This window comes from Podarcis vaucheri, assembly GCF_965113315.1.
Source record: "Podarcis vaucheri genome assembly, chromosome: 14".
NCBI lineage: Eukaryota > Metazoa > Chordata > Lepidosauria > Squamata > Lacertidae > Podarcis > Podarcis vaucheri.
Genome location: NC_138752.1, coordinates 29,583,492 through 29,593,738, shown reverse-complemented (window position 1 = coordinate 29,593,738; position 10,247 = coordinate 29,583,492). Strand labels below are relative to the sequence as shown.

General features: G+C 54.3%; 1 protein-coding gene across 1 annotated transcript; it reads left to right on the top strand.

Annotated features, from left to right (window-relative positions):
- Positions 1-756: 756 nt before the first annotated feature.
- On the top strand, positions 757-10,205 carry CKMT1B (creatine kinase, mitochondrial 1B). Its single transcript, XM_082199495.1, has 9 exons — positions 757-1,051; positions 3,274-3,472; positions 3,563-3,658; positions 5,847-6,068; positions 7,817-7,902; positions 8,804-8,927; positions 9,161-9,295; positions 9,538-9,663; positions 9,976-10,205. The coding sequence occupies exons 1-9, from the start codon at positions 897-899 to the stop codon at positions 10,090-10,092; spliced, it is 1,260 nt and encodes a 419-aa protein (XP_082055621.1). The 5' UTR covers positions 757-896; the 3' UTR covers positions 10,093-10,205.
- The last annotated feature ends 42 nt before the right edge of the window (positions 10,206-10,247 follow it).

Genomic DNA, 10,247 nt, shown 5'->3' with positions numbered 1-10,247 from the left:
AGCGTGCGTTGCCCGGGCTGGATCTGTGCCAGCGCATTGGCCCTGCGCATTCTCTACCCCCACCCCCCGCGCGCATAGGCAGGCTTATTTTAACTAGGTATGTGGGGGGTGGAGGCAGCCCGGCAGAAGCAGGAGTCCTCCGGAGCAGCCCTGCTGAGCCTCAGTCTGCTCGGGGCGAGCGCAAAGGCCAGGCCAGAGCACATGGGCCAGCTGTCGGCTCGCCCACCTGCGCGCTCTCCTGGCGCGCGCTCTGCAGAAGACTCGGCAGCTCCGCGGCTCTGGGCCTGCGAAGCAATCAATCGGGTTCTCCCTCTGTCCTGGAGGGGAACCGCCTCCTTAGGAACTCACTTGGCCGGTATTAGCCTCCCCAGCCCATGCCTGCAGGAGCGCGTGGCTGGGCAGGGAGGCGCACCTGCCTCTCCCGCAGCTCAGGTGGGTCCGCTGCGAGTGGACTTTGTCCCTCCGGGAGTGCCAGCCAGACATCCTCCGCGCCGACTATGCTTGCCAGCCAAGCTCCGCGTGGGGTGGGGTGGAGGCATAGGCGATCGGTGGGGCACAGCCCACCCACTTCCACAGACACACACGCCGCGTGGGCTGCCGCTCGGGCGTCCGGCTTGCAGGCGCTGTCCACTGCGGTGGTGCTGAAGCGTGCCAGAAACCTCGCCACGGCCGCTGCAGCGCATCGGGCGAGCGGGCGGGTTGGCGGGCGGCCAGACTGAGTCGAGCCGGGCTAGGCTGGGCTGGGCTGGCGGCGTAATCTCCGCGCTCCCCTCCCCCGCGAGCCATTGCCATTCGCCGCACGTCCCCGCCCGCCTCACTGTGCGCACTCCCTGCCTGCCTGCCTGCCTGCTCAGCTCTCTCGCTCGCTCGCTTGCTCGCTCGGCCTCGCCGTCGCCATGGCCAGCACCTTCGCCCGCATCGTCTCGGCCCGAAGATCCGCCGGCCTCCTAGCCTTGGCGGGCGCAGCCGGCTCACTCGCCGCCGCTGGCTTCCTCCTCTCCCGGGACTCCGTGGGCGCCGCGGTGGCCAACCGGCGCCGCTACCCGGCTAGGTATGGCTCCTCAGGCAGCCCTTGCACACACTCGCACACGGAGAGATGCCTTCAGGGAACTGAGCGGTCGGGAAGGGAGGACGGGGACATTCCGACGGGGATGGCGCTGGGTCCGCTCGCGGTCAAGGGGCCGCGGGAAGAGCCAGGGCAGGGGGAGCCCCACACCAGCTCCCTCCCCAGTCACCTGCAATATGTAGGAACAGGCGACAAACAGGGCGCCTCCCCACCCCACCTTTTCTCTAGCACTGCAGCATTGAGGCAGTCTGGTTTAGTGGCTAGAGACTGGTGATTTGATCCGAGCAAGCCGTAGTCCGGACGCTCTGCCTGTCCGCCGTGAGCGAGCCAGAGGCGGGACTATCCCTCGGTTCAGCGGTGGTCCTGAGCCAATGCGAGCCTAACAGAGCCGCCGACCCGGGCTTGGTCTAAATCCAGACGCGTGGTCTATGGTTGTTCACTCCCAGGAGGAGGCCCAGAGCCCGAGATTGCGGCATTGGCGGGAGGAGGGGCTGGGGCGGGAAGAGCCACAGAGGAAGAGCTGTCTCAAGGGGCTTGTTGGGCACATCCCCTGAGGGCAATGTGCTCTACACATGCTCTGGAACACTCTCCCCTTCCTTGCCTCTGGCTGGGCTGCAGCGGGGCCGGTTCTGCTTGGTCCTCCTCCTTGCCGGACCGAAAGAAAACGGTCTAGCGCCCAGAGACAGCTTTGTCATTCAGGGTCCCCCCTTTCGTCCCAGTCCTCAGCACCGAAAAAACAGTGCCAGCCCCGCTCGGAAATATCTACCCCTCTGGGCAACACACCTCCAGGCTTGCTGCTCTTCCGCACAGGAGGCCGGAGAAGCTGCTCCTGCAAGCGGTGCGGTGGGGGAGGAGTGGCCCCAGGGACACCCTTCCCACAGGAGGACGCCGAGATCTCAATGTCACCAGCAGAATGAGAGGAGCCTTTCGGCTGCTGCCTATTACGTTTGCAGGAGACTGGTGCGCCGGTTGCTCGCTCCCTCAGTGCTCCCGAGAATTGGGCCTCCAGGGAGGAGAATTGGGACTTCTCCACAATCGTCCCGACTGCTTCCCTTGCCCCCTATAGGCCAGCCAATGCACAGGCACCAAGGAGGAAAAATACACCTGCTGAAGTCCTGCCTGTCATGCAGCTCTTTTCCCGGCCACTGCCAGGAAAAGAGGGCATCCCGCACTGACTGCGATGAGCTCGCGAAGAAGGATCGGGCCACTCACAGCTGCGGGGGCTGCAGTGCGCCCCTCTGGGCTCAAGCGGGGCCTCCTTCAGCTCTCTAAGCCCGGAAGAGGGAAATTTCCCTCGCTCAGCTGCTCCAGCCTCTCTCCCTCCCCGCCCCCTCGCAACTCCAGGGAAGGCCAGGAAAACCACAAAGCCCCTCTAAACTGGGAACGAGGTCAGGAGACGGCCGCTCTAAGCGGATTAAGAGTATTCTTAATGCAATAAAGTCCCCCGCGCGCCTCCTGCTCTGCTCACTGGTTGCTGCGGCTGCCTTTTGGGGTCAGGCCCTCTCAGCTGCTCCAGATTGAGGTCCAGCATCCACGCCCCATCACCTGCAGGGGCTGTTAGTAGGCTCTGCGTGGGAGGTAATAGGTGAAGCAGGGGCGTCAGGAGTGGAGAGCAGCCGAGCCTCCTGCAAGTTGGTTCCCAAACTGCCTCAACGCAGTTAAAAACGCAAAGCTCAGACAGGCTCCCACCAGAGATGAAATCCATGACTAGAAACCAGAGCTAAACAAGAGAAACATCGCAGCTTGTGCGGGGTGGAGTCCTGGAAGCCCAGAAGCAAGTGAGCTTCCCTCTCTCCCACCCTTCTCACTGAAGGGTGGTGGTGGGGACAAAGGGGGCAGGAAGGACCCACAACACAACAAGTCAGATCTTTTTTCCTGTATCAGGACTCAGCTGTGGTACATGTGAAATAAATTATAAATACATTGGTACATCTGGGCACATGCAGAGTGCATTTCCTTGAAAGGGTGTAAAAGTGTGGCCACAAAATTTCACTTACAGGAAATTTCAGAGCAAATGTGGAGGCTACTGCTCAGGGGATCCTCCTCCTACATTTATAAATGGCTCTCAGGCTGCCTCCTTCTATACAAAACCCTCTCAGAGGAAAGGGGAAGCCTGCAACAAAAGCCTAAGAAGCAATGGGTGCCCCACTGCCTGCAGTGTGTTAATTCTATCCCACATCCTGTCCCCTCCCCCCACCCCGGCGCAGTGCTGAGTACCCTGACCTGCGGAAGCACAACAACTGCATGGCCAGCAACTTGACACCAACCATCTACGCCCAGCTCTGTGACAAGGCCACCCCCACCGGTTGGACCCTGGACCAGTGCATCCAGACCGGCGTGGACAACCCTGGGCACCCCTTCATCAAGACTGTAGGCATGGTAGCAGGGGATGAGGAGTCTTATGAGGTTAGTCCCCAAGCAGCCCTTCTCACCCACCCACCCACCTGGGCTCCCTTTAGCTTGCCATTAACCCCACCCCCATCCTTGTGGCTCTAGGTCTTTGCAGGTCTTTTCGACCCAGTGATTGAGGAGCGCCACAACGGCTACAACCCCCGCACTATGAAGCATCCCACGGACTTGGACTCCAGTAAGGTATGCTCAGCACCCCAGGAAGGAGCCCTTGCCCAAGGGTCACTGCAAAGCCTCTCTCATATGTATATGTATATCTGTGTGTGTGTGTGTGTGTGTGTGTGTGTACACACACACATATACAGTGGAACCTCGTTTTTCGAGCGTCTCAGAAGCCGAACAATTTGGAACCCAAACACTGAAAACCTGGAAGCAATTGCTTCTGTTTTCGAACACACCTCGCAAGTTGAACGGCTTCTGCTACGTGTTTTTCCATTTTTTTAATGGATTTTGCCGACCACCCATTGATCCTTGGTTTTCGAATGTTTTGGAAGTCAAAGGGTCTTCCGGAACAGATTACATTCGAAAACCAGGTACATACCGTGTACATACATGCACGCACACAGTGCTATTTTTCTAGAAAAAGAAGTGACGGAACTCACCATAAATGCCTCCCTTATTCTCTTAGAATTGCAGTTCCTGTTGAAAAAAAGCCCTCTGAGTGTGTGTATGTTTTTCCAAGTTGCATAAAACAGTGAAAAGCAATCAGTATAAAACACAAAACAACATCAAATTGAGGAAAGGCAACATTAAAGCCCCAGTTAACCATCAGCTCAGGACCAAATGTTACCATTTCGCTTCAAGAGGAAACCAAAATTTTCATTCTAGGAAGTGGGAAGAAGGCCAGGTTTCTCCCTGGGAAACTAGAAGAGACAGTTTACTCCTATCAAAACTTGCCAAGATCCCTTGGCTTGCCCCCTGCATCCTGATGGAGATGAATTAAGGATTAAATATGTAAATTAAGATTTAAACCTCCTGTCCCATGTGTGGGAGAAATGTGAAAGTAAACAGGCTGTAAAACCCTTTTAGCAGAGTAAGAAAACTTATGCTTTTGCAGTTTACTGAAAGCTAGGAATTAGGCAATTGCATTTGTTTTCTCTGTTTATTTGTGGTCTGCTGACCTTTCCCCTCTTTGTCCTCATTGCTACAAATGAACCACACATTTTAGTAAGATAAACATAAGGTTTACTTACATTTCAATGCAGGCAGCAAATACATCAAAGTTGTATTCAGGTAATAAAAAACCTTCTTAGTTAAAAAAAATAGTTTTTAATTAGAGTCTGGACTCACATCTCTGACTTGAAAGAGGGGGTGAGCTCAGGCAGGAAGGAAGTACCGTATCCATCACTATAAACAACATCAAGCACCCTGGTGCCTATCTGTTCAGTACATAGAGGAAATGAAGGCTTAACACTCTTCTCAGTGATGCAACTTATGCACTTTGCTGTGTTTGAGGCATCCTGAGTTACCTTTACTCCTCTTGCAAGCTCCTTGCTCTGCAAATCCATAATGGCTTTGATGTCTCTGTGGCCAAATCTTCTGTGACAAAGTTCTTTTCCTCTCCTTTCTGTACACTCCTCTCTCAGACGGCTAATTTGTTAAATTTAGTGCTACATCCATGAGAGTCGCAAAAGCATCAAATTTAGATCCTAGTGATCCCAATAAATAACAAACTTTCAAATCACCCTCTGTCTTCAGACCAGCAATCTCCAGTTTCTCAAAAAATGGCAATAAATTGTGTTGCATGGTTGCTACAGTCCCTCCTGGATTCTAGCTTTAGTTTAAACAAATCTCTCATCCATGTTCTATGGGAATATTTACTTGTGTACCCATATACCAGTTCCAAATTATCAGTCACTTGAGCTGCAGCATCTCCTTAGCACGGACCATCCATGCAACTGAAATGCTGTCCGTGACTATAGATATTGCCAATTTATTTTGCTGCTCCCATGCTCTAATTAAGGCTCTCTCTTCTGCAGTGGTGCCAGTAGGCTTCTGATTTCCAATGCAGACCAGAACTCCTTTCAAGTCCAGCCATATCTCTAAACACCTCTTCCAGTGTAAGAAATTATCCTGCTTGAGCTTGGGTAGTCTGGGGCCTTCTGCCTCAACTAAATTCCCTCCTTCCATTAAAACAATTAAAAATCAATCTTAAAATTTCCAAATTTGAACAAAATTAAAATTCAGGAGCAAAAACAAAAAATGCCAAAATAATCAAAACAATATAAATCAAAACAAAATAATCAAAACAAGACCCCTGAGCTCCCAGAGGCAACAAAGGTCCTGTCCTTTATATCATCCCCATCCCACATGTGTCACCCCCTGGTGATTAACTGCATCCCGCTTCCTTGGGGTACATCTTCTCCCGCAGATCAAGGCAGGCCACTTTGATGAGCGCTACGTGCTGTCCTCACGAGTGCGGACGGGCCGCAGCATCCGGGGTCTCAGCTTGCCTCCAGCTTGCAGCCGGGCCGAGCGCCGAGAGGTGGAGAGGGTCACGGCAGAAGCCCTGGCTGGCCTGAGTGGAGACCTGGCTGGCAAATATTACCGCCTCAGTGAGATGACGGACAAGGAGCAGCAGCAGCTCATTGATGTGAGTGGTGGGGAAGCCCAGTGGCCAGGGGTGGGGTGCATTTGTGGGTTGGTGGGTGTGCACGAGGGCTGAGCGATATATCAACATATCGTCCAAAACCAGTTTGCAGTCCATATTGTGGTTATCGGTTTCATAATTTTTGACCTGGCAATATATTGTAAATCATGATATGTGTGTGTATGTGTGCACTATGCAAAAATCATGATGCAGGGAAAACCGTGACACCAGCCAATGTCTCTACATTGCTCCATCCTTATTTCAGACATCATGATATATCAGTATATTGCGGTTTAGCTGGTGATATATCACCATGTCGAAAACCAGATTTTGCCCAGCCCTAGTGTAAAAGGGAGACATTGGAGCACTCCACAATTGCCTAACCTTGACTTCCATAGGTTCAGGTCGGGGGTCACAAGCAAGAGACTTCAGCCAGGAGATAGAAGCAAAACAGCGGCCAGTAGGCCTGATCTTTATTGTTTCAACAAGACTTCAAATTGCCACATAGAAGAAGCAGAGAGAAGCTCCGAACAAAGGATGGCTCCTTTTTTTATAAGTTTCCCAAATTACCCATAACACCATTAGTAAAACATCATACATTTGTCATAACTACGTCATAAATTGGGACGGGTCTCCTGGCCGAAACCTGAGCACCAGGCTTGTCCTGTCCCTCACATGACCTCCACCTTCCAATTTTTAGGTGAAACAAGGGTAAGTATGTACATTTTCCCAGCCAAGTTAAGCACGTCCGTTGTCTTGACCGAGACCCCAAGCCACTGAGGTTGCGTTTGCGATTGTTCTTGGAATGACTTGTCCGGCACTCAGGTGCCAGGATGCCAGCGATTATCAACCCCCAGGCAGTGGGGCTGCTGAGTGCATGGTCTCATGCTTGAGGGATTATAGCTGCCCCTACCTATGTCCCAAGCTCCTCTCCTGTTAGCCATTTTCTTTCTGAGTAGAACAACATTGGAATGGTGTATATCCATCACATATGAATTTCTAAAGTTTTCTCATTGAGCCAGTACATAGATACATTTATCAGTGCTTCATTTGGTAATGGAGGCTTGTTGTCTTTGCCTTTGGCTTGTGGTGGGGGGGAAGGTCTCTCACCCCCTTTCCAATTTTCTGGTAACACTAGTGTGCCCAACCAGGGCCTGCTTGTGTGTGGACTGTCACCCAAGCTCTTCTTAGTGGGCAGGACTGGGCTGGGCAGCCCAAAGGCAGCCTGGCCTTAGACTGCTCTCCCTTCTTGCTGGGAGCCTGTTACTGCCTCTTTTGGTGTAGCATAGCAAGGCATGCTATTCATTTCATGTAAGACTATTGATGGCTACTAGCCATGATGGCTATACTCAGCCTCCACAGTTGGAGGCAGACATGCTTTTGAAGACCAGCTGCTGGAAACCACAGGAGCGGAGAGTTGCTCTTGTGCTTGAATCCTGCTTGCAGGTTTCCCATAGGCATCTGAGTAGCCGCTGTGAGAGCAAGATGCTGGACTAGATGGGCCTGATAGAGCAGGCTCTTCTGATGTTCTTATTTCCCCTGGGACTGGAACTGCTGCTGTGCTGATTGCCTCCCTCTCTAGTCAGCGGCAGCTGCACCCTCACATCCCCCCTCAGGTGTCCTCAGGAGAACATCCCTAGGCACTGCCCCACATCTCAGGTTGACCCTGGCCATAATTCCTAGTTCCTGCCTGCCCAGTTGGGTGGGTCCCAGCAAAACCCCAGCTCATCATCACCTCTTCTCCTTCCCAGGATCACTTCCTATTTGACAAACCTGTCTCCCCTCTGCTGACAGCTGCAGGCATGGCTCGTGACTGGCCTGATGCCCGAGGAATCTGGTATGGCTTCTGGCTTCTTCTTCTGGTATGGTACAGAGTGGGTGGGCAGGCAGCCATAGACCCTCTTGAGAGGCAGGCACTCCCCGCCCAGTCACTCAGATCAATAGCTCTGTCCCCAGCAGCTGACATGCCCTCCTTGAAACTGAAATGCTCCCCCTTTAATCTTTTAGAAATGAAATGAAAAGCAGGGGGCAGAGGGGGAGTGCCTGCCTCTCAAGAAGGTCTGTTGAAGGGGGGCCCTTCTTCCACATATTCACCTGCTGACCTGGAGAGAGATGGCCTTGGAGAGGAAGGCTGCATCTCAAGCAGGAAGCGGGTCACTCCGGAAGCCCAGACTTATGAAGGGCAAAGCAAGAGCTAACAATCATAGAGTTAGAAGGATCCCCAAGCATCATCTGGTTCAAACCCCTGCTTGGCACAGGTCAGGGAGACACGTCCAGTCAGGGCCAGGCCAATAACTTTTGGCACCTAAGGTAGACCCCCAAACAGCATCCAGCTCCCCACTAGGGAAGAAAGGGAGGTGGAAGATCTACATCAGGATCTGCTGCCCCAGTGAATCGCCACCTGAGGCAGTTGCCTCATTTTGCCTCATGTGTGGGCCGGCCCCACTGGCGGAGGAAGGGGGTGCAGGGGTGTGGTCTGCCCCAGGTGTCATCCCTGAGGGGGGTGACATTGCCACGTCACGCCCCTGGGACGTTTGCTGCATGTGGCACCCCTCCCCCCAGGACCCTAGCCCCACCCCAGTGGGTGGCTAGCCTTGCCCCTGGGTGCACAACATGTGCGCCGCTCTGGGTATCCGAGCAGCCAGCTCTGCCTCTGGCCAGCCCTGATTCCAATCATGCCCAGGCAGTGCCTAGCACATTCCCACCCCACCCCAGTAACTGCCAATCCCTCTCTTCAGGCACAACCACGAGAAAACCTTCCTGGTCTGGGTCAATGAGGAGGACCACACCCGTGTCATTTCCATGGAGAAAGGAGGCAACATGAAGAGAGTATTTGAGAGGTTCTGCCGGGGCTTGAAGGAGGTGAGCAGCAAGTCCTCTGGCCCCATAGCCCCACCCTGCCCAAGGCATCTCAGGTTCGGCTGAACATGGTGGCAGCATCCTGATTAGTAAAGCTCAGGCCACCGTGGATCTGGTCCTGGGCCACATCGCAAGGCAGGAGGAAGGCTCTGCTCCAAGGGTTGAGCTGGCCCGGAGAAGGGGCCCAGTCTCAGGGAGTGCTGTCCTTGACTTCTGCCTGCTTCCCCTGCATACAGGTGGAGCGCCTGATCCAGGAGAGGGGCTGGGAGTTCATGTGGAACGAGAGGCTGGGCTACATCCTGACGTGCCCCTCCAACCTGGGCACTGGACTGCGTGCTGGGGTGCACATCAAGCTGCCGCTGCTGAGCAAGGTAAAGCCTGGGGTGGGTGGAGGGGTCCTACGCAGCGTGATGCTCCTGGGCTGAGGCCCCCAACAGTTCCTTCCCCACAGGATGTTTGAAACTCCAAGCAGGACTCTCCCTTTCAGGTATCTAGTCCTCACCGTAGACTGCCCCCAGTAGCCTCAAGCTAACGCTTCCCCACCCCACAGTCACAGTTCTGTAAACCCCAAATACTTTGCCGCACTGACTTCTACCTGCAACCTCCTCTGCAGGATAGTCGATTCTCAAAGATCCTGGAGAACCTGAGGCTGCAGAAACGTGGCACGGGTGGTGTGGACACAGCCGCCACGGGGGGCACCTTTGATATTTCCAACCTGGATCGCCTGGGCAAATCAGAGGTAACTGGGGAGGAGAGTCAGCTTTGCTGGGTGCAGAGCGTGGAGTGTAGAGGGTCTGGCACTCGAGCATCCTCGCCATCCTGGGTGGAGGGAGGGGAGCATGAAGCGGGGTGTCCCCGTGGCAAGGGAGATTGCAAGGAAGGCCCTCATTCCCTTTGCAGCTTGCTGGGGGAGGAGAAGGAACTCGGTGGAGCAACAGGGCTGAGCCATGGATGTGGGGTGGCAGCAACAACCAGTGCCTCAAAGGCCCATGGTGGGTCTCCTTTGAGCTGCCCTCTCCAGCTTGGCTTGTTCTGTTCCTGCCCCTGCCAGGTGGAGCTGGTGCAGCTAGTGATTGACGGTGTCAACTACCTGATTGACTGCGAACGGCGCCTGGAGCGGGGCCAGGACATCCGCATCCCTTCGCCTGTGGCCCAGTTCCGCAGCTGAGCCCAGTCCAGCCCAGGGCTCTTTGCAGACACCAGTGGGCAGACGTCCTGTGTGGGCAGGAGGCACACGATGCACTGCACCAAACCCCATAAAACTCTGGCTGCTGTAACATTCTCCTGTCTCTGGCTGAGATTTGTACCACTTGGAGGGCAGGG

Bases quoted from the DNA above. Each gene is read 5' to 3' on its own strand.
- CKMT1B (XM_082199495.1), top strand. From the start codon at position 897: ATGGCCAGCACCTTCGCCCGCATCGTCTCGGCCCGAAGATCCGCCGGC. The intron at 3,659-5,846 runs GTATGCTCAGCA...CTTCTCCCGCAG, and splicing joins CGGACTTGGACTCCAGTAAG to ATCAAGGCAGGCCACTTTGA. The intron at 7,903-8,803 runs GTATGGCTTCTG...CCCTCTCTTCAG, and splicing joins CCTGATGCCCGAGGAATCTG to GCACAACCACGAGAAAACCT.